A 23,447-nucleotide genomic window follows, 5' to 3' on the forward strand; every position below is an offset into this window, starting at 1 on the left:
GCATGAGTAATGATCTTTCAAGAATCACTAGATTTTAGAATGGTTCTGGAAGACTGGAGAATTGCAAATGTCACTCCATTCTTCAAGAGGCAGAAGAAAGGAAACTACAGGCTGCTTAGTCTGCCCTCAGTGGTTGGGAAGATGTTGGAGCTGATTATTAAGGATGATGTTTCGGGGTACTTGGAGGGACATGATAAAGTAGGCCGTAGGTTTGCTCAAGGGAAAATTTTGCCTGACTAATCTATTGGAATTATTCGAAGAATTAACAAGCGGGATAGACAAAGGAGAATTGGTTGACATTTTGCACTTGGATTTTCAGAAGGTCTTTGACAAGCTGCCACACATGAGGCTGCTTAACAACCTACGAGCCCATGGTATTTTCAGAAAGATTCTCACCTTATAAAGTAATGGCTGATTGGCAGGAGGCATAGAGTGGGAGTAAAGGGAGTCTTTTCTGGCTGGCTGCCAGTGACCAGTGGTGTTCTACAGGGATCTGCGCTGGGACCGATTTTTTTTATGTTATATGTCAATGATTTGGATAATGGAATTGATGTCTTTGTTGCAAAGTTTGCTGACGATATGAAGATAGGTGGAGGGGCAGGTAGCTTTGAGGAAGTAGAGAGGCTATAGAAGGACTTAGACAGATTAGCAGAGTGGGTGAAGAAATGGCAGATGGAATACAATGTTGGGAAGTGTACAGTCATGCATTTTGGTACAAGAAATGAAAGGGTCGACTGTTTTCTAAATGAAGTTAAAACTCAAAAATACTGACTTTGGGGTCCTTGGGCAGGATTCGCTAAAGGTTAATTTGCAGGTTGAGTCTGTGGTGAGGAACACAAATGCAATGTTAGCATTCATTTCAAGAGGACTAGACTATAAGAGCAAGGATGTAATGTTGAAACTTTATAAGACACTGGTGAAGTCTCACTTGGAGGTTTGGGCACTTTATCTTAGAAAGGATGTGTTGAAGCTGGAGAGGGCTCAAAGGAGATTCACAAAAATGACTCCAGGATTGAATGGTTTGTCATATGAAGCGTGTTCTGTGGCTAGTGTTTCACTAGAATTCAGAAGAATGAGGGGTAACCTCATTGTAACCTATTGAATGGTGAAAGGCCTAGATAGAGTGGGTGTGAAGAGGATGCTTCCTATGGTGGGGGAATCTAAGACCAGAGGACACGGCCTCAGAATAGAGGGGTGCCCTTTTAGGATGGAGATAAGGAGGAATTTCTTTAGCTACAAAGTGGTGAACCTGTGGAATTCTTTACCACAGGTAACCGTGGAGGCCAAGTCTTTATGTATATTTAAGGCAGAGGCTTTAAAGGCACACTGTCCATCTCCACCTTTGGCAGTACTTCAAGGATCTTTACTTTAAGTACTGTTAACGTGGTTTCTCAGATTCATAATGCCAGTACAGATTTCTCCTAAGTCTCCAGTTAATATGTTTAACTCTTCATGTTTCATTCCAGCTCCTCCTGACCACTGGAACTCCCTATCACTTTGCATGCTTCCTCCTGGCTTTCTCGTTGCTCTCCATAGGTGTGTGTTTCTGGGTGCTTGAGGTGGCCTACACCAAGAGGTCGTTGTCACAAAGGGGCCTGATTTCTCTTTCTGGATGGCACACCTATGAAAACACAAAACAAAAGCAGCAAAGGCAAATAAGCAATTAAACTTCTACTATCAGGTGAAAGAGAACAAACAATAATACTCAGAGCTGGATTGTTGTATATGTTAAGAACATAAGAAAAATGTGCAGGTGTGTGCCATTCAACCAGGCACAGCTGATCTGATCTTCAGTCCACTTCTCTGCCTGCTCCTTGTAATCCTTGATTTCCCAATTGATCAATGATTTGTCAATCTCTATCTTGAATACATCCATCTCTATAGAATTTCAAAGATTCACCTGAGAAAAGAAATTCCTCCTCATCTCCATCTGGAAAGGGTGACCACTTATTCTGAAACTATGCCCTTAGTTCTAGATTCACATTTGCATTACCCCCTCCCCCCCGGATTGGAAAAAGTCCCCCCTTAGGTTCCCCTTAAAGATTTCACCTTTCACACTAAAGCTATGACCACTAGTTCTCGTAACACACTCAAGATGCTGGAGGAACTCAGCAGGACAGGCAGCACCTACAGTCACTCTATTCTTTTCCACAGATGCTGCCTGGCCTGCTGAGTTCCTCCAGCATTTTGTGTATGTTACTTGTATTTCCAGCTTCCGTAGATTTTCTCTTGTTTGTGATTGGAACACTAGTTCTAGTCTCACCCAACCTCAGTGGAAAAAGCCTGTTTACATTTACCCCTATTTATACCCCTCATGATTTTGTATACCTCCATCAAATCTCCTCTCATTCTCCTGTACTCCAGGGAATTAAGGGAATTAAATGGTTCAACTTCTTCTGGTATTGACCACCTAATTGGGTTACAATGTTTTGTTGTCCCTTTGGCTGCTCTCATCTCTGCCACAAATATTTGATTCTTCGTTCTCCTTACATGTATTTGCGGCAATACCTCTACAGAGGAGACTGTGAACCTAAGCCCCCACTGCAGCACCCTCATACTTTCACTTTAGTAGTCTAAGTTGTGCCTGCCTCTTCTCATTTCAGGTTTACGTATAATACAGAGGGAGACCAGAGGGAGTCTGTGCCATGTCAGAGCAATCTCCTCAGTCCCATTCCCCACTTATCTCCCTGTAATCTATTCTCTTTCACACACATCCATCAACTCCACCTTGATACTTTTGCCACCCATCTACACCAGGGGTAATTTACGGTAACAAACTGACCTACTGGTGCATCTTTAGAATGCAGGTGGAAACTAGAGGCCCCAGGGAAAACACACAGGATTACAGGGAGGACATGCAAATTCTACACACACAGCACCTAAGATCAGGTTGAAACATTACTGACTGGAGTTGTGCAATAGAGGTCTACCTGCCAGAACACTGTTACTCTCAACTTAGCCCATCTGTTTCAATATTAATAGAATAAGCCAATTATTTATGTTAATTCCCATGCAGTACCTTAGCAAAAGATCAAGTTGTAGGCATTCCTCCTGGTGTACTTTGCGCTGTTCCTATGCATGAAAATTCATGCATGGAATCTCTTCTATGGTCTAGATACTGAATTCAGACTTTTCCTTGTTTAGTATGCCAGTAGTCCGTGAGCCAGTAGGGTTGGTCAGTACCATCTGAGGGGAATAATGCTCATAGTGATTTTTGGCAAGGTATACATCTCTAGATGGCACGTGGCCAAGTGGTTAAGGCATTGGACTAGCGATCTGAAGATTGTGAGTTCAATCCCCAGCCGAGGCAGCGTGTTGTGTCCTTGAGCAAGGCACTTAACTGCACAATACTCTGTGACAACACTGGTGCCAAGTTGTATGGGTCCTAATGCCCTTCCCTTGGACAACATCGGTGTCATGGAGAGGGGAGACTTGCAGCATGGGCAACTGCTGGTCTTCCATACAACCTTGCCCAGGCCTGCGCCCTGGAGAGTGAATACTTTCCAGGTGCAGTTCCATGGTCTCGCAAGTCTAATGGATGCCTTTAATTAACATCTCTGGAGTTAGAAAATATGTGACAGCATTGCACAAGTGGTAGCTTTATGTGTGATTATGGGGCTTTCGACATGCTTCATAAATAAATACCTTAACCCTGATATGAGCTAGTGTGTCATTGGAAGCAGAACAGTTCAAAAGATAGAAAATTTAAGACAACATGGTGTTTGTGTAACTCCTAATTAATGTTTGGAAGGTTATTGACAGTATTTAATGTCATTAACTTCCCAATTGGATGGGGAAATACTTTGGAATACAAGGGGAAAAACTAGTGGGATGCACTGCTTCAGCTGGATATTCTGATGATTTTTTTTTGTCTCTCTCCCCGCCCCCCAGATAGAAAAGGAGATTTTTGATCATAACAGAATGTCTTCTCGAAAGTTGATACCACTTTAAGTCCTGTCTCAAGACCACCACATCTCAAGATCTGGAGATTAAAACTGCCTGCCTTCTGCACCTTGCTTCTGTAACAGTAATAAACATTGAAGTTTATCAACATTATTCAAAATACTTTGCATCAATTCTGGATGGCTTTCAGGTGACATGGCAAATGGAGTAATTCAAATCTACGAATACTGTACTATGTAGCCCTCTGGAATCATGCTGTTATCTAATAAAGTCTATTTGTATGTACATATGTTTCATTTGTTAATTATTCAATTTGGGCTCCTGCTGTCTTTGATTCTGGTTTGCCATCATAATCAGACTTGGAGTGGGGGGAAATATTACAAATACTACACATCTGGTCTGTAGAACTTGGTCCCCAGTAAGATTATGATTGACCTTCTACCTTGGCCATTTTCCTATGTTATCCCTTTTCCCCCCCCAGTGATTCTCTGCAGCCCTTTAGAATAGAAAATTCCAAAGATTCACCACCTCTAAGTAAAGAAACTTCTCATTTCAATCCAAAATTACCTTCAGAGTATGTAATTCCCTAGTGCTGTACCCATCCTTTTAGAGCCAGGTTAAGAACTTTGTTCTGATGAGAGTTATTGTTCTTCAAAAGTAGAGAATGCAAGCCTAGTTTGTCATTTGTTTCTCTTCTTACATTGGAAATCATTAACTCCAAGGAAGTGTGTATTTCTTCAGTCCCATTATGTTTCCTAAATGACTGAATGATCAGGGTTTGTCTCAATCGCCTATTTTTTGGTTCATTTATACAAGTATTCTGACCTCCATTGCACATTGATCCAAATAATTTTGGTTAAAAATTCCAGCAAATTTCTACAAATGTACAATGGAGAGTATCCTGAGTGGTTGTATCACCGTCTGGTATGGAGGCTCCAATGCACTGCATCGCTAGAAGCTGCAGAGGGTTGTAAATTCAGTCAGCTCCGTCGTGGACACGAACTTCCCCACCATCAAGGACGTCTTCAAAAGGTGATGCCTCAAGTAGGTGGCATAATCATTCAGGGCCCTCACCATCGAGGATGTACCCTCTTACTCTGCCATCAGGGAGGAGGTACAGCAGCCTGAAGACACACATTCAATATTTTAGGAACAGCTTCTTCCTCTCCACTCTCAGATTTCTATATATTCTTATTGCAATTTATAGTAATATTTTTATCTATTGCACTGTACTGCTGCCACAAAACAGATTTAACCACATATGTCAGTGATAATAAACCTGTTTCTGATTCTAGCTCTTTCAAGACTATTTAAAATTGACCATATAATCATATAACCATATAATCATATAACAATTACAGCACGGAAACAGGCCATCTCGGCCCTTCTAGTCCGTACCGAACTCTTACCCTATCCTATTCCCACCGACCTGCACTCAGCCCATAACCCTCCATTCCTTTCCTGTCCATATATCTATCCAATTTAACTTTAAATGACATCGAACCTGCCTCAACCACTTCTGCTGGAAGCTCGTTCCACACAGCTACCACTCTCTGAGTAAAGAAGCTCCCCCTCATGTTACCCCAAAACTTTTGTCCTCTAATTCTCAACCCATGCCCTCTTGCTTGAATCTTCCCCACTCTCAATGGAAAAAGCCTATCCACGTCAACTCTATCAATCCCCCTCATAATTTTAAACACCTCTATCAAGTCTCCCCTCAACCTTCTACGCTCCAAAGAATAAAGACCTAACTTGTTCAACCTTTCTCTGTAACTTAGGAGATGAAACCCAGGCAACATTTTAGTAAACCTCCTCTGTACTCTCTCAATTTTATTGACATCTTTCTTATAATTGAGGAAACTTCATGTACCACACCAGCTGTCTCTTCGAAATTAAGGTGTATTCCTGTCACAACAGTGAAGTGTGGGTAGGGATAGTCCAATCAGTTTTCTGCTGAAGAGAATATGTGCAGATCAATAGGAATGTAGGAAAATGCAGCCAAAGCTTAGAAACAACAATACCAAAAATGTTTATTGGTAGCATTAGCAAATGGAGAGATACTTAAATACAATGAAAGGAGATACAGTAGAAAAGAGAAGCAGATTGCCTAATCAGACTCTCAACTTCTCTTTAGTCCGTGAGTCAGGACCTCAAATCTGAGCCACTGGTACCACCTGGGGGGAATAATTCTTATAGAGATTTTTGGCAAGGTGTACACCCCAAGTAGTCTCTGAGCCAGTAGGGTTGGTTGGTACTATCTGAGGGGGATAATGCTCATCATGATTTTTGGTAAGGTATACAGCTCTAGTGTTAGAAAATATGTGATAGCATTGCACCAGTGGTAGCTTTATGTGTGCTATCATGCATTTTATAACACTACCCTAAAATAAGCGTTTCTGAAAAGTAGCTAATATAAAGTACAACATACATATTCAACCTAGTGGTATTTTGTCATCAGTGATCCCTCAACATTGAAATTTCTCACAATGATAGCTGAGTTCAAGCACTTTTCATCAAATGTTGCTATAAAATTCTACTTTGAAAACTATGTCATTGGTGGCACTCGCAGTACAGTGCCCAATTTCAGGAGAGTGAATCATTTCATTTTTAAAAAAATATTCGGCTGTTGTTTATTTTGGAAAAGTCAATAAAAAACCCTTGGACACATATAATCACATGGATTTGTAGAGAATTTATTCAGGAATTCAAATAAGTAATTACTTTTTGTATATATTCCATATTAACATCAGTACAGCAGAAAATGTTACCCCAGCCCCCAAAAGCTTTTTACATGGCATGGAGCCTTTCAGAAATTTCACCTTATTACAAAAAATGCAGATTTGATCATACCCCCTGCTTCGGATGAAGATCTCCTACTTGGCCTTTCTGATGTACAGGTGTTCTCACCAGCTTCATCAGTAATGCTTTCCTTGACTTTCCTTTTCAGAGTATCTCAGTCTCTCTTCATGGTGAAGAGGCTTCAGCATCTTTGGTGACAGTAGATTCTTGGGACTTCTCTTTCTCCAAGTTTTTTAGCAACATCTAAAATAGGGGCATAGTTTCTCACTTTGGCTGCTTCAAGTAATGTTTTCCAGGATTCATAGTCTCAAGGACTAACTAAATGGTCATCATCTTCTTTTGATGTTTTCCGGTGTATGATACACTGCTTCTTAATAGATTCTTTGTGCTTATGTCTCTCCATTCTGAAGCAAAGTGATTCAGCTACTCGAGATCTAAATCTACTCCACTCTTCTCTCTCCTCTCTTGTGTAGGACTATCCCACCACCACAGTACCTGAAACAGAAAAAAACCACATTAACATTGCTGGTGAAAAAAGCACCTGCTGCAAAGGTGATATAAATGTACGTATAAATGGTGATATACAAGATATAAATGTGAAACAGAAGTACATCTTGTGTAATGTCACTGTGTTGTCACTGCCAGTAATAGATAACATTTGTAGAGATGCTAATTTTAACAACTTTTCTGAAAAACATATAGTCTGAGCTATATTCCCACCAATTTTCAAAGACAAAGCATCAATAATAAGAGAGAACCATCAGTTTGAAGTAGAATGCTTTATTCTGTGCTATGTATCGTTTTGAAAAGTGTGTTTTGTCATGGGGTTATAAATCGAGTGATAACACACAGAAAGCTGCCAATGCTATCACATATTTTCTAGCACGAGGGGTGTATACCTTGCCAAAAATCACTATAAGAATTATTCCCCCCAGATGGTACCAGTGGCCCAAATTTGGGGTCCTGGCTCACGGACTACATGTTTTTCACCATATCTACTCTCAAGGCTGTAGACTGGTGCTCACACAAAGTTTCCAAAACATTGCTGTCAACTGGTTCTCTTATACTTTCTATAAACTTTCCCACATCCCAACCTAAGACAATTTTGTCTTACAAACTTCTATTTTGTGTAACACATTTCATCATATTCCGAAAAGGAGTTATATTTTACTCTTTCCTTACAACCGTACATCTCCTTTGAACTTTCCCCATCACCTTAAAGCTGTACCCTCATATTTGACATTTCCACCCTGTAAAAGACTATCTGTTCTGTTACATAAACTCCCTCTCTCTATTTCACACACTGCCTCTCTCCCTTCTTCACTCAATATTTCACTCTCCTCTTTCTCACTTTCTGTTTTACACTGCATCTTTCTCACTCTGCACTGCTCCCTGTTACTACTGATGGTGAGGATGTGGATGTGGATGCGGATGTGGTGAGGACCGACAAGTACCTGGGATGCACCTGGATGACAGACTTGAGTGAAGCACCAACACAGCGACTGTGTACAAGAAGGGCCAGAGTCACCTCTACTTCCTGAGGAGACTGAGGTCCTTTGGAGTATGCAGGCCTCTCCTTCACATATTGTATCAGTCTGTTGTCGCCAGTGCAATCTTCTATGCAGTGGTGTGCTGGGGCAATGGCATTAACGTGGGCTCAGTAAACTGATCAGAAAGGCTGGCTCTGTGAAAGGAGTCAAACTGGACACGCTGGAGGCTGTGGTAGAACAAAGGACCCTACAGAAAATCCTGGCAATTCTGGACAATGTTTCTCACCCTCTGCATGCCACCTTGGCTGAACAGAGGAGCATTTTCAGTAACAGACTAAGACAACTGCGCTGCTCCAAAGAACGTGATATATGAGGTCATTCTTACCCTCGGCCATTGGGCTCTATAATGAGTCAACCTATAGCTGGGGAAGTGATGACCCCCCCCCCCTTCCTGTTAGACTGTTCGTAGTAACTTATTTTTTATTTATCCTTCTTACTTCTCTTCTAATATTTGTATACCTGTGAACTTGAAATGCTACTGTGACATTGTTATTTCCTTTGGGATCAATGAAGTGTCTGTCTCTCATCACTCTCTTACAGTTTTCGCTCTCCTTCCCTATCTCCCACACTCCCTCGCTCTACCTCCTTCTTATTTTCCTCCTTTTCCCTCACCCTGCTATTTGTTCACTCAACCATCCTCTCCCTGACGCTCCATCCATTACTCACGTTTGTTTGACTGACTCTGTCGCTGCCTCCTGATTGACATTGGCTAAGCCAATGATCACTGACGTTGCGGCCAATCAGTGTGCGCGGGCGGTGTTTCCGGCAGCTCCGTGCTGGGGGACGGACCGGTCTGAATGGAGCGGTTCTGGGGTGCGGGCTCTCTTCCTTCACCGGCCCCGTACCCTGATCGAGAAAACCTTGGGCAGGCGCCGGCTTGACAATCTCTTGGAGCAGGGCCCGGGGCCGCTGGTTGCAAGTGCTGGTGCAGAGCGGTCCGGGCTGTCACAGCTCCAGGGCCCAGTCTAGGCGCCCGAAATGCGAACTGGGCTGCTGGGAGGGCGGCCTGTCCGCTCCCGGACTTGAGCCCGGTCCCAAAGACACACATAGGTTCTTCATGGGAGAGGAGAGCTGCGGCAGGGGGAATTGGAGTACTGTACGTGAAGGTCCGGGTAAATATGGGGAAAGGAGGATGAGAACTGTACAGGGTGGAGAAAGATGAGGAATGGGGAGGAAGAAGAAAAGGAGGAGAATTGGGGAAGGAAGAGGATGAGGATTCGGGAGGAAGAAGGATGGATAGGAGGAGGATTAGAGAAAGAAGGAGGATTCGGGAAGGAAGAGGATGAAAAGGATTGGGAGGAAGAAGATGAGGAAGGATGCAGAGGAGGAGGATTGGGGAGGGTGATGAGCATTGGGGAGGAAGAAGGATGCAGAGGAGGATTGGAGAAGGAAGAGGATGAGGAGGAGGATTGGAGGGGAGGAAGATGATTGGGGATGAAGAGGAGAAGGATTGGAAAGGAGAAGGTTTGGGGAGGAAGATGATGAGAAGGATTGGGGAGGGAAAGGAAGATGAGGAAGATTGGGGTGGAAGAGGATGAGAAGGAGATGGAGGATTGGGGAGGATGAGGAGGAGGTGGAGGATTGGGGAGAAGGATGCAGAGGAGGAGGATTTGGGAGGAAGAAGGATGTGGAGGATTGGAGAAGGAAGAGAAGGATTGGGGAAGGAAGAGGATGAGGAGGATTGGAGGGGGAGGAGGTTTGGGGAGGAAAAGGAAGAGGAGGGTTGGGGAGGAAGAGGAGGATTGAGGCGGAAGAGGATGAGGAGGAGGTAGAGGATTGGGGAGAAGGAGGCGGAAGGATGCAGAGGAGGAGGATTTGGGAGGAAGAAGGATGTGGAGGATTGGAGAAGGAAGAGGAGGATTGGGGAAGGAAGAGGATGAGGAGGATTGGAGAGGGGGAGGAGGTTTGGGGAGGAAGATAATTGGGATGAAGAGGAGATGGATTGGGAAGGAAGAGGAGGTTTGGGGAGGAAGAGGAGGTTTGGGGAGGAAGAGGAGGAGGATTGAGGTGGAAGAGGATGAGGAGGATTGGGGCAGAAGAGGATGAGGAGGATTGGGGCAGAAGAGGATGAGGATTGGGGAGGAGAGGATGAGGAAGACTGGGGTGGAAGAGGATGAGAAGGAGTTGGAGGATTAGGGAGGAAGAGGATGAGGAGGAGGTGGAGGATTGGGGAGAAGGAGGCAGAAGGATGCAGAGGAGGAGGATTTGGGAGGAAGAAGGATGTGGAGGATTGGAGAAGGAAGAGGAGGATTGGGGAAGGAAGAGGATGAGGAGGATTGGAGAGGGGAGGAGGTTTGGGGATGAAGATAATTGGGATGAAGAGGGATTGGGAAGGAAAAGGAAGAGGAGGGTTGGGGAGGAAGAGGAGGAGGATTGAGGCAGAAGAGGATGAGGATTGGGGCAGAAGAGGATGTGCAGGGTTGGGGAGGAAGAGAATGAGGAGGATTGGGCTGGAAGAGGATGAGGATTGGGGCTGAAGAAGATGTGTGGGGTTGGGGAGGATGAGGATTGGGGCAGAAGAGGATGTGCAGGGTTGGGGAGGAAGAGGATGAGGATTGGGGAGGAGAGGATATGCAGGGTTGGGGAGGAAGAAGATGAGGGTTGAGGAGAAAGGGGTGTTTGGGAGTAACAGGAGGTGGAGGGTCAGGGAGGAGGAGAATGAGGGGTTGTGGTTTAGGAGGAGGAAGAATGGTGGGAGATGGTGGAGTAGGGTGGTATCGGTGGTGGCGTGTGGTTTTGGGTTGGGGGAGGAGGTGGTGAGTGACTATGTGTGAGTTGTGGGATCGGATGGGCTGAGGTGTTGTGGGAGGAGTTGGGGTGTAATGAGCTTCAGGGTAGGTAAATTTGCAGGTGATACAAAGCTTGGTGAGGGGCAGGGTTCCTGGAAGGTTTATTTGCAGGTTGAACCAGTGGTGAGGAGGGCAGTCATTTTGAGAGGACAAGAATATAATAGCAAGGATGTAATGCTGAGCCTTTATAAGACACTGGTGAGGCCTCACTTGGAGTATTGAGAGCAGTTTTGGGCCCCTTATCCAAGAAAGGGCATGCTGACATTGGAGAGGGTTCACTGGAGGTTCACAAGAATTATTCTGGGAATGAAAGGGTTATTGTATGAGGAGTGTTTGATGGCTCTGGGCCTGTGGTCACTGAAGTTCAGAAGAATGAAAGGGAATCTAATTGGAAGCTATTGAATATTGAAAGGCCTTGATAGAGTGGATGTGGAGAGGATGTTTCCTGTAGTGGTGGGAGTCTAGGGCCTGAGGGCACAGCCTCAGAATAGAACATCCCTTTCGAACAGAGATGAGAAGGAATTTCTTCAGTCAGAGGGTAGTGAATCTATGGAATTCATTGCCACAGAGAGCTGAGCAGGCTAAGTCACTGGGTGTATATAAAGCAGAGATTGATAGGTTCTTGATAAGTAAGGGTGTTGAAGGTTTGGGATGAAGGCAGGAGAATGTTGTTGAGAGGGATAATAAATCAACCATGATGGAACGGCAGAGCAGACTTGATGGGCTGAATGGCCTAATGCTGCTCCTGTATCCTATAAAGGAGACAATGGTGGCAAGTTGGGGGTTGAAGAGAGTGTGGTAAGGAGGACTGAAATGAGGTGGGATAAGAGGAAGGTGTGCCTTTTATCCTCTTGTCCTCGCTCCCTTTATTGGCGGGTTCGGGGAGAGTTATGGGGTGGTAGGAGTGGCAGTCAGTAAAGAGTGGTGGGTGCGGTGAGGCTGGAAGGGGGTAATGGGATGTATGGGTGATGATGAGGGTAAGAGAGGCTGGAGCAGGGAGAAAGGTTTTGATGCTGAGTGCAAGGATGAAGTTGAGAAAGGGATGATGGAGAAAGGAGGTGGGGAGATAGGCTTCTGCAAGGGCCTTTCCCCTTGTCTAAGCCGTATATTGCTCTGCCAATGCTCCGATGATACTTCACAGTTACGGTTACATATAATTGGCTTCAGCATGTTTGGAGGATGGCTTTTGAATGATGCCACATTTAACCAACGTTAGCAATGGCTTGAACGACTGCTGAAATGTCTTGTTGCCAGAGGAGCCAAGCAGTATGCTTGAATTCAATTCTGCCTTCTTTCAAAGCCAGGAAATGATCTGGTGTTCCACAGTTCCTTACTGAAAGAATCAAAGCAGTACTGAAGTGGAAAGCCTTGCTTGGGGTCACAGGTCCATTCCGCAGCAAGTCAACAATCTGAGAACAGAAGAGCCGAAACTTATTTTCATGTTTTGACACCCTGAGTTTTAATTCCATTGTGCTAACCACTACGCTATTGTGGCGTAACCGTGGTTATAGTTGTGACTCGTGTACAAAAGAGTAGCTTGATCTTCACGTGATGCTGTCCTTTTTCACAGGAACTCAAGAAAAACCTGGAAGAGGCAAGTCTTCATTGTCTTTCTGTGCTGTAATCTTGTGTCTCAACTAGTGTTTAGCAACAATGGTCCTGCACAAGCAGTGGAGGTAAGGTGAATTGGGGGAGAGAGATCTTATTTGTTAGAAGTCCCAAATTGATGTGGAAGTTCAAAGAGATCTGATGAAATTCTTTAAAATCCTCAAGGGTCTGGATGGCAGACAGAAACTATACCCAGTGGCAGAAGAGTCAAGAACTGGAGGACATCGAGGACGAAGAATGGCCAAAAAATCTAAAGTGGCGTGAGCAAAAAGATACTGAACCAGTGAGTGATTATGGCTTGCAATGAACTGCTGGCGTAATAACGGAGGCAGATAAAGCTGTGATGTTTAAAAGTGTGCTGAATAATTACCTGAAAGGAAAGAATTTGCAGGGCTATGGTGAGAAGGGGAGGGGGATGAGAATGTGATGGATTGTTTGAGAAGCAAGAGATTCTGCAGATGCTGGAAAGCCAGAGCAACACACACAAAACGCTGGAGGAACTCAGCAGGTCAGCCAACATCTATGGAAATGAATAAGCAGTCAACATTTTGGGCTATGGCCCTTCATCAGGACTGGAAAGGAAAGGGGCAGAAGCCAGAATCAGAAGGTTGGGGAGGGGAAGGAAGCAGGCAGCTGATAGATGAAGTCAGGTGAGGGGGAAGATGGGTGAGAGGGGATAAAGTGAAAAGCCAGAAGGTGATAAGGTTTTTTGAGAAGAATTGCTGCATTCTCAATGGGCTGATATGGCTTTCTTTGATATCCTCTTTCAAGCAGGTGCCATGGGCAGCAAAATATTAGTTGACATCAATTTCAGAGTGAAATAATGATTCTGTGAGATGAGGGATTGCAGGATACCTAACAGTCTCCCTGATATCTGCAGGAAGTGCACCCAACTTCAGTTCCTGACTAACAAGGAGCTGGGGCCAGATGCTCTCAGGACCATCTGGGAGGCTGAAAACTTTAATAGATGAGACTTTTACTAAGGTGGTGACACCCAGAGTCCAGGCTGGGTGACAGTAGATAGATGACCACCAGGAGAAGGAAGGGGATTAACCAGTCAGTGCAGGGTTCCCCTATTGCCGTTCCCCTCAGCAACAAATACAGTGGTGCTGGAAAATTTGTGAACCCTGTAGAAGTTTCTCTATTTCTGCATAAATATGACCAGATCTTCATGTAAGTCCTACAACTAGATAAAGAAACCCCAATTAACTAAATAACACAAAAACATTATACTTGTTCATTTACTGAATGAGAAAAATGATGCAATATTACATGTATTTGTTGGAAAAAATATGTGACCCTCTGGGGTAATGCCTTCTACAAAAGCTATTTGGAGTCAGGTGTTCCAATCAATGAGTTGTGTTTGGAAGTGTGGGTTGGAGAGGTGCCCTGCCCTATAAAAAAGGCATACAAAGTCAGATTACTGACAAAGCCTGCTCTTCTCAAGAATGATTTGTTTATAGAAACATAGAAAATAGGTGCAGGAGTAGGCCATTCGGCCCTTCGAGCCTGGCCCGCCATTCAGTATGATCATGGCTGATCATCCAACTCAGAATGTGCACCATGCCGGGATCAGAACAACTTTCAGAGGACCTTAGAGGAAGAATTGTAGAGATGCACGAAGCTGAAAAGGCTACCAAAGCATTTCTGAAGACCTGCATGTTCATCAGTCCACAGTAAGAGAAATTATCTACAAATGGAGGAAATTCAGTACTGTTGCTACTCTCCCTAGGAGTGGGCATCCTGCAAAGATCACACCAAGAGCACAAAGTGCAATGCTGAAGGAGGTGAAAAAGAACCTAAGGGTAACAGCAGAAGACCTGCAGAAATCTCTAGAACTTGCTAAAGTCACTGCTCGTGTGTCCACTATAAGAAAAACACTGAACAAGAATGGTGTTCATGGAAGGACACCACGGGGGAAACCACTGCTCTAAAAAATAAACATTGCTGCACCTCTCAAGTTTGCAAAAGACAACCTTGTGTCTGTGTGTTCTACAATGCTCTGAGGACAGATGAGACAAAAGTTGAACTTTTTGGCAGAAATGTGCACCGCTATGTTTGGAGGAAGAAGGGCACTGCAAACCAACACCTCATCCCAACTGTGAAGCATGATGGAAGGAGCATCATGGTTTGGGCTGCTTTGCTGCATCAGGGCCTGGGCAACCTGCAATTGTCAAGGGAACAATGAATTCAAAATTGTATCAAGACATTTTAAGGGGAATGTCAGGGTAGCAGTCTGTTACTTGAAGCTGAATAGAAGTTAGATAATGCAACAAGACAATGATTCAAAAGGCAAGAGTAAATCAACACCAGAATGGTTTAAAGAGAAGAAAATTCACATTTTGGAATGGCCAAGTTAAAGTCCTGACCTTAATCCTATAGAAAAATGTTGTGGAATGACCTGAAGCAAGCAGTTCATGCAAGGAAGCCCATCAACATCCCAGAGTTGAAGCAGTTTTGTAAGGAGGAATGGCCTAAAGTTCCTCCAAGCTAATGTGCAGGACTGATCAACAGTTACCGGAAACATTTGGTTGAAGTTGTTGCTGTACAAGGAGGTCACACTAGTTACTGAAAGCAAAGGTTCACATAATTTTTCCAACAAATACATGTAATGTTGGATCATTGTTCTCAATAAATAAATGAACAAGAATAGTGTTTTTTGTGTTATTTATTTAATTGGGTTCTCTTTATCTAGATTTAGGACTTGCGTGAAGATCTGATCACAGGTTAGGTCATACTTATGCAGAAATAAGAGAAAATTCTACAGGGTTCACAAACTTTCTAGTACTACTGTATACTCCTTTGGATACTGGGGTGGGGGGGGGGGTGCGAGGAATGACCTATCAGGGCACAGTAGCAGCTGCCAGGCTCTGAGGATCAGCAGGGAAGTGTAAATTCAAGTACGGTGATCGTGATGGGAGACTCGATAGTGGGGGAGACGGACAGCAGATTCTGCGGCCTCGAAAGAGAAGCCAGGAGTTGTGTTGCGTCCAGCCTCTAGGGTCCAGGATGTCTCAGCGGCTGCAGAAGATTCTCAAGGGGGAGGATGAGCGGCCAGAGATTGTGGTGCACATAGGGAGAAGGGGGAAGAGTTCTTGAGCAGTGAGTACAAGGAGTTAGGGAAAAGGCTAAAGAGCAGAACCTCCAAGATAGTAATCCCTGAATTACTTTCAGTGCCATGTACTAGTCAGGGCAGGAAAAGGATGAATTAGTGGCTGAGGAACTGGTGCAGAGGGCAGGATTTGAGATTTCTGAATTGTTCAGATCTCTTCTGGGAAAGGTATGACCTGCACAAAAAAGACGGATTACACCTGAACTCAAGGGGAATCAACGTCCTTGTGGGCAGGTTTGTTAGAGCTGTTTGAGAGGGCTTAATTTGGCAGGGGGATGAGAACCAGAGAGAGAGTGCTGAGGATGGAGCAGTTAGTATACAAGTAGATGCATTGTGCAGCCGGACTGTGAGGAAGGACAGGCAGATGATAGAGCAAAATTGCAGTCAGTGAGATGAGGTGAAGTGTCACATGGGGGCAAAATTGAAAAGGGTGATGAATACAAGACAAGGTGGTATATTTGAATACACAAAGTATTTAGAATAGAGTAAATGATTTTGTGGCACAGCTTGAGATTGGCAGGTATGATGTTGTGGAGCTCACTGAGACTTGGCTGAAAGAAGATCATAGCTGGGAATGTAACCCGAGGATACATATTGTATCAATTGGACAGGTAGGTAGACAGAGGGGGTGGGGTGGTGTGGCTCTTTCAAATCTTTAGTATGAGGTGACAGAAGATAGAAAGATGTAGAATTCTTATGGGTAGAGTAAAGAAACTGCAAAGGTAAATAGATCGTGATAGGAATTATATACAGGCCTCCAAATAGTAGCCAGGATGTGAGATATAAATTACAACATGAGATCTTAAAAAAAGGCATGTAAAAAGGGAAATGTTATGATCGTCCTGGGGGATTTCAATATGCAGGTAGATAGGAAAAATTAGGTTGTGCTGTATCTTAAGTGAGGGAATTTGTAGAATGCCTTCAGGATGGCTTTTTAAAGCAGCTTGTGGTTGAGCCCACTAGAGGAAAGGCAATTCTGGATTGGGTGTTGTGTAATGAACTTTTCCATAATTCCTTTGATTAGGGAGCCTAAGGTAAAGGAACCCTTGGAAGACAGTGATCAAAATATAATAGAATTCACCCTGCATTTTGAGAGGAGGATAAAGTCGGATGTCTCAGAATTGCATTGGAGTAAAGTGGATTACAGAGACATGAGAGAAGAGCTGGCCAAAGTTGATTGGAAGGAGACACTGGCAGAGATGATGGCAGAACAGCAAAGGCTGAAGTTCCTGGAGGCAATTTGGAAGGTGCAGAATGGATACATCTCAAAGATGAAGTTATCTAAAGGGAGGATGAAGCAACCGTGGCTGACCAGGGAAGTCAAAGACAGCATAAAAGCAAAAAAGTGGGCATATAATAGAGCAAAGGTTAGTGGGAAGTTAGAGGATTGGGAAGCTTTTAAAAACCAACAAAAGGCAGCTAAAAAACCATAAGAAGAGGACAGATGAAATATGAAGGTATGTTTGCCAAAAATATAAAGGAAGATATCAAGATTTTTTCAGATACACTCTATAGAGTAAAAGAGAGACGAGAGTGGATATTGGATGCTAGAATGTTACAATGAAGAGGGAGTAATGGAGGACAACGCAATGGTGAATGAACTTAGGAAGTATTTTTCATCAGTCTGCACTGTGGAAGACACTAGCAGTATGCCAGAAATTCAAAAGTGCAAGGGAGCAGAAGTGAGTGTAGTTGCTATTACTAGAGAGAAGGTGCTTGGGAAGCTGAAAGGTCTGAAGGTAGACAAGTCACCCGGACCAGATGGACCACAATCCAGGGTTCTGAAAGAGGTAACTGAAGAGATTGTGGTGGCATTAGTAAGGATCTTTCAAGAACCACTCAATTCTGGAATGGTTCTGGAGGACTGGAAAATTGCAAATGTCTTTTCACCCTTTAGAAAGGGAGGGAGGCAAAGGGCAGGAAATTATAGGCCACTTAGCCTGACTTTAGTATTAGAGTCCATTATTGAGGATGAGGTTTCGCGGTACTTGGAGGCACGTATTAACTAAACTAAAGCCAGCATGATTTCCTTAAGGGGGAATCTTATCTGACAAATTTGTTGGAATTCTTTGAGGAAATAACAAGCAGGATAGACAAAGGAGAGCCTGTGGATGTTTATTTGGATTTTCAGAAGGCCTTTGACAAGGTGCCACACATAAGGCTGCTCAACAAGATAAGAGCCCATGGAATTATAGGAACGATACTAGTGTGGATAGAAGATTTGCTGATTGGCAGGAAGCTAAGAGTTAGAATAAAGGGGGCCAATTCTGGTTGGCTGCTGGTGACAAGTTATGCTCTATGGGGGGTGGGTATTGAGACGCATCAGGACATGAGGAAGCAGAAAGATTTGGACAGACTGGGAGAATTGGCAAAGAAGTGGCAGATGGAATATAGTGCAGGGAAGTATATGATCATACACTTTTGTAGAAGGAATAAAGGCATAGACTATTTTTTAAATGGGGAGAAAATAAAAAAAAATCAAAGGTGCAAAAGGTCTAGGGAGTCCTTGTGCAGGATTCCCAAAAGGTTAACTTGCAGGTTGACTCAGTAGTGAGGAAGGCAAATGCAATGTGAGCATTGATTTTGAGAGGACTAGAACATAAGAGCAAGGATGCAGTGCTAAGGCTTTATAAGGCATTAGTCAGACTGTACTTGGAGTATTGTGAGCAGTTGTGGACCCCTTATCTGATAAGTTGTGCTGGCATTGGAGAGGGTCCAGAGGAGATTCACGAGAGTAATCCCAGGAATTAAATGGCTTGGGCCTGTACTTGCTGGAGTTTAGAAGAATGAGGGGGGATCTCATTGAAACCTATCAAATATTGAAAGGTCAAGATGGAGCAGATGTGGAGAGGATGTTTCCTATAGTGGGGTAGTTCAGGACCAGGAGAGAGAGCTTCAGAATAGAGGGGCATCCATTTGGAACGAGATGAGAAGGAAATTCTTTAGCCAGGTGGTGGTGAATTTGTGGAATTCATTGGTACAGACTAACAGCAGGTCAAACAGCATCTATGGAGGGGAATGAATGGTCAACATTTTGAGCTGAGACCCTTCAACAGGACTGGAAAAAAAAAGAGGGCAGAAGCCAGAATAAAAGGAGGGGGAGAAGCACAAGCCGGTGAGTGATAGAACTGCGCATGTGTGGACTCACCCATCTGGATGATGTTTATGGAGAATGTAATGGGCGTATGTATTGAAAGACAATTTTATCTTTTTCATGGTGACAGGACAGCATTTGTCATATTGTTAAGTGTTTTGGTACTGTGGTGGGTTATAAATGTGATTTGCAGGAATTTACAGTGTATGTGGACAGGGTTCACTTAGTAGGGCAGCAGTTAGCATTGCCTCAGTTGCATGGACTTCTTCCCTGGTGCTGTCTGTATGGAGTTCATGCATCCTTCCCTGTCAGTTTTCTCTGGCTGCATCTCATAGATATGCAGGAAAGTTGATTGGCTGTTGTAAATGATCCCTTTGTGTTGGGGAAATGGGGAAAAAAAAACCCCTCAGAGATTTGGATTATATGTGAGAGGTAGTAATTTATTGAAGTGCAAGGAAACAAAAAAAGAGAGGTGGAACTACAAGTTGTTCTATGTCAGTCCATGGCTACCTCTTGTGCCATGATGTGGCCACCCTCAGGGTGAAGGAGCAACACCTTGTATTCCACCTGGGTAGCCTCCAAACTCTTGGCATGAATATTGATTGCTCCTTCCAGTAAAAGAAAATCCCTTCCCCTCTCCTCCTCTTCTATTCCCCACTCTGGTTTCTTACCCGTTTTCTCCTGCTTATCACCTCCCCTGGGTCCCCTCCCCCTTCCCTTTCTCCCATGGTCCACTCTCCTCTCCTATAAGATTACTTCCTCTCCAGCCCTTTCCTTTCCCACCTATCTGGCTTCACCTATCATCTGGCTATCCTCCTTCCCCTCCCTCCAGCCACGCCTTTTTATTCTGGTGTCTTACCCCTACCTCTGCAGTCCTAAAGAAGGGTCTCAACCTGAAAAGTCAACTGTTTATTCATTTCCGTAGATGCTGCCTGACCTGTTGAGTTGTTCCAGCACTTTGTGTGTGTTGCTTTGGATTTACAGCATCTGCAGAATTTCTCCTGTTTATAAGTTGTTTCTATCTTCAATAACATCACCTGGCTTGCTGGATATGTATCATTTTGTCCTTAGCTATTTATATCAACATTTACATGTTCTTAGTAGCAACACCAGTAAAACATAATGTGCTTCTACCTGCCAATGTAATCTGTATGATGTCAGTCTATCACTTTTGGCCCCTGGCGCACAAGGATATCCCCATCTTGTTGCACTTTCTCAATCAGTTGATGTTCCCAATCAGTTGATGTTCATATAATAACCTTCCTTCCTATTTTCCTGACTGGAATGAGAATGGAAAAAGGGCACAGAAAAAGAAGCAAAATCTGCTTCTAACTGCTATCCTTTCAGAGAGATTCCCTCTCTCACCTTCCCTGAGACTGAAAAGTAAATTGTCTTTCTTTTTCCCAGATCAAACAAAGGGTCTAAGACCTGAAACATTAACTCTTTTTCTCTTTCTACAAATTCTGCCTCATCTGAATATTTCCAGCATTTTCTGTTTGTCTTTCAGGCTCCCAGCATTTGCAGGTTTATTTTTGATTTTATTTTTACACCAAACAGGAATACACAAATGTAACTGATCCAAGGTTACCTTTTCCTGATCCATTATTGTCCCCATATTGTCAAAGCCAATTTGCACCTCACACCATCATGGTTTCCTTTATTTAGATCCAGGATACCAGTCTCAGAATCTGCTCTCATGCTCTCCATTTTAAATGCATAATTCTGTCATCTTATGGATGCCTTTTCCCCAGTGACCCTGCAGAACAGTATTCTTCCTCTGCACAAATCCTGACAAGGACTGCCTGTTTGAGCTGGATCTTCAACATGCTGGTCCAAGGGCCATTGCAAATGAATGAGGAATTCTTCCTCATTGATTCACCAATCTTCAAGGATTAGAAGTCTTCTGCAGTTACAATTGTACCCTTATTTCATGCATCTCTAATTTCTGGGACTTTGTACAGGTGTGAGCAATCTGGCTGCATCCTCAATGTTTTGATCCTAAGCAAACCAGTGTTGGCCTTAAAGGGATTTGAGTACAATCTCATTGCCATCATATCAGATCTTGGTCGGCAGTGTGCCATGACATTGGGAGGTTGTCACAGTAAAGTGGTGTGCTGTGGATATGATGTGGTTTGTGATAAACTGTCATGATATCATTAAGTGCTTTATATTCATACCTGACCTTGTATTTGTGATATTTTAGATTGCCATTCAGGTTTTTGCCACTTGATGGACCCTGGGTGTTTGCAGTGCTCAATGTCATTATTTGCACCAGTCTTCCTTAGCTTATTTCTAATTGAGAGATATGCAATGGTAGCAGGCTCTTTTGGCCCAATGAGCCCACATGGCCCAATTACATCCATGTGACCAATGAGCCTACAACCCATGCATCTTTAGAATGTGGTAGGAAACCCATGCGTTCACAGGAGAACGTACAAACTCCTTACAGACAGCAGTGGGAATTGAACCCAGGTTGCTGTTGCTGTAGTCGTGTTATGCTAACTGCTACGCTACCGTGCCATTTGTGAAATACAATAGGCAGCCACTTTCATTGTTGACAGGATGGAATCTGTCTGACTGGTGCCTGTTATGTGCCACTTGGTATCAGATGCCAGCCTTCCACTGACCTCCAATTCCTCTGAGTCACATCACTGGTAGCGTAACAGTTTTTAAAGCGCTAGCGATCACCTATCAAGATTCAATTCCTGCTCATGATGGCATGAATATCGATTTTTCTTCTGGTAACATAAATTTCCCTTCTCTCCCCCTCCTCCCCCCCAGTCTGTTCTCCACTCTGGCCTCTTACCACTTCTCACCTGCCTTTCACTTTCTCCTGGTGCCCCTCCTCCTCTCATTTTCTCCTATTGTCCACTCTCCTCTCCTATCAGATTCCTTCCTCTCCAGTCCTTTATCTTTCCAACCCACCTGGCTTCACGTATCACTTTCTAACTATCTCTCCCCCCCCCCCCCCCATCACCACCGCAACCTTTTTATTCTGGCATCTTCCCACTTCCTTTCCAGTCCTGAAGAAGAGTCTCAGCCTGAAACATCGACTGTTTATTCACTTTCATAGATGCTGCCTGACCTCCAGCATTTTGTGTGTGTTGCTTTCAATTCCGCTGCTGTCTGTAAGGAGTTTGTACATTCTCCCTGTGACCGTGCGAGTTCCTTCTGGATGCTCCGGTTTCTTTCCATGTTCCTTAGGCGTACAGATTAGGATTTGTAAATTGTGGGTGTGTTATGTTGGCACCAGAAGCATGGCAACACTTGCGGGCTGCCCCCAGCAAAATCCTTGGACCGTGTTGGTCATTGACGTGAATGATGCCTCTCACTGTATGTTTCAATGTACATGTGACAAATACAGCTAATCTTTTCCTCTGCTGCTACTGAGTGGGGGTGGCAGGTTTCAGTGAACCAGAAGTGTTTTTGCTGATCATCATTACTAAGACTGGTTATCGTTCTTCAATTTCCTGATCATTAATTGAATTTAAATTCCACAGCTGCAGTGGTGGAATTTGAACTCTGGCTTCTGGATTATCAGTGGTGTAACATTACCACTGTATCCCTCATTCCCTCATCAAGAAAAAAAAAGATTGACTTTTTGTCTATAATTCTCCCTTGTTTTTCTACCCACTTCCACACACAGCTTTGTTGGGATTATGGGTGTTTGCTGTGCCGGGCGAATTTGCAGTGGTGGCATGACTCTACATTCAGCGGAGTATTCTTGATGAATTATCTGCTGTTTGCTGGGAAAATAAGCACAATTTCAGCAAGTATTCTTGCTTGGAAACTGGCCGGTCTCAAGCACCCTACTTTTCAATTACAATGTTATTACATCTCCCTCCTAACTTAAGGCCTCTTGGGCTTCTTGTTGATTTAGCTTTGGGAATGTAGTCTAAATGTCAATTCAGTAACCATTGATGTGACATTCTGTAAATCAACGGCTGGGAGTGCTGATAAAGGGCAATGTGTAAAACCTATTTGTATAATTTTGTTATCTTTGGCATTCAGAGTCAGTATCTTCTACTTTTAGCTGGACACAATATTGACAGTAGACAGAAGTGTAAGCAGTTGGATACCATTTGGAATCAGTGTGAGTCAGAACCCAAATCTTTCTGTGTGGTGTGTGATGGTTACAGCATTTATGTTGTAAAATTAATTTGTAGTTCAATTTTAAGTCTCTTGTGCCTTGAGCAGATAAGGAAATTTCACTTGGGCAAGATAAGAAGTGGGACATTTGGCCCCTTGTGCCAGCACTGCTATTCACTGAGATGTTACTTTTCTGCACCAAAGCAATATGATTTGATTCACTTAATATCCAAAAATCTGTTTATCTTTGATCCATTCATACTCAGTGATAACTTTACACACTTCTGTCAATTTTAGCCTCTTATGCATTACTCAGTTCTTCTGGCCTACCATTAAGTCCATTCATTTTGCTGCTTAAGCTCTTAATAATTCATTGCCAAGGCCTCTATTTCTCTCCTCTTCAAGACAGTGAATTTAAGGGGAACCTGAGGGGAAACTTCTTCACTTAGAGTGGGGTGTGAGTGTGGAACAAGCTGTCAGCAGAAGTGATGGATGCAGGTTTG

At 43.7% G+C, this 23,447-nt stretch overlaps 2 protein-coding genes across 3 annotated transcripts in view; one reads left to right on the forward strand and one right to left on the reverse strand.

Moving 5' to 3' along the window:
- Positions 1 to 6,584: 6,584 nt before the first annotated feature.
- Positions 6,585 to 20,470, reverse strand: LOC140191528 (uncharacterized). The gene is made up of 4 exons (XM_072248978.1): positions 20,444 to 20,470; positions 12,396 to 12,450; positions 8,919 to 10,702; positions 6,585 to 7,197 (listed from the first exon to the last, which is right to left on the reverse strand). The coding sequence occupies exons 1-3, from the start codon at positions 20,468 to 20,470 to the stop codon at positions 9,501 to 9,503; spliced, it is 1,284 nt and encodes a 427-aa protein (XP_072105079.1). The 3' UTR covers positions 6,585 to 7,197; positions 8,919 to 9,500.
- Positions 9,037 to 23,447, forward strand: part of kansl1b (KAT8 regulatory NSL complex subunit 1b) — a 200,199-nt gene continuing 185,788 nt past the window's right edge. Inside the window, exons 1-3 of one of the 2 annotated variants that reach the window (XM_072249272.1) lie at positions 9,037 to 9,364; positions 12,612 to 12,717; positions 12,815 to 12,932. The gene's annotated coding sequence lies outside the window, so the exon portion shown is untranslated. The remainder of the gene's footprint in view (positions 9,365 to 12,611; positions 12,718 to 12,814; positions 12,933 to 23,447) is intronic. The other variant, XM_072249273.1, reaches the window with a different exon arrangement.

Source organism: Mobula birostris, chromosome X, assembly GCF_030028105.1.
Source record: "Mobula birostris isolate sMobBir1 chromosome X, sMobBir1.hap1, whole genome shotgun sequence".
NCBI lineage: Eukaryota > Metazoa > Chordata > Chondrichthyes > Myliobatiformes > Myliobatidae > Mobula > Mobula birostris.

Bases quoted from the DNA above. Each gene is read 5' to 3' on its own strand.
- LOC140191528 (XM_072248978.1), bottom strand. From the start codon at position 20,470: ATGGGGACAATAATGGATCAGGAAAAG. The intron at 12,451-20,443 runs GTAACCTTGGAT...TTCTGTTCTCAG, and splicing joins CAATAATGGATCAGGAAAAG to ATTGTTGACTTGCTGCGGAA. The intron at 10,703-12,395 runs GTACTGCTTTGA...ATCCTCTTCCAG, and splicing joins AAGCAAGGCTTTCCACTTCA to CCCAATCCTCCTCATTCTCT.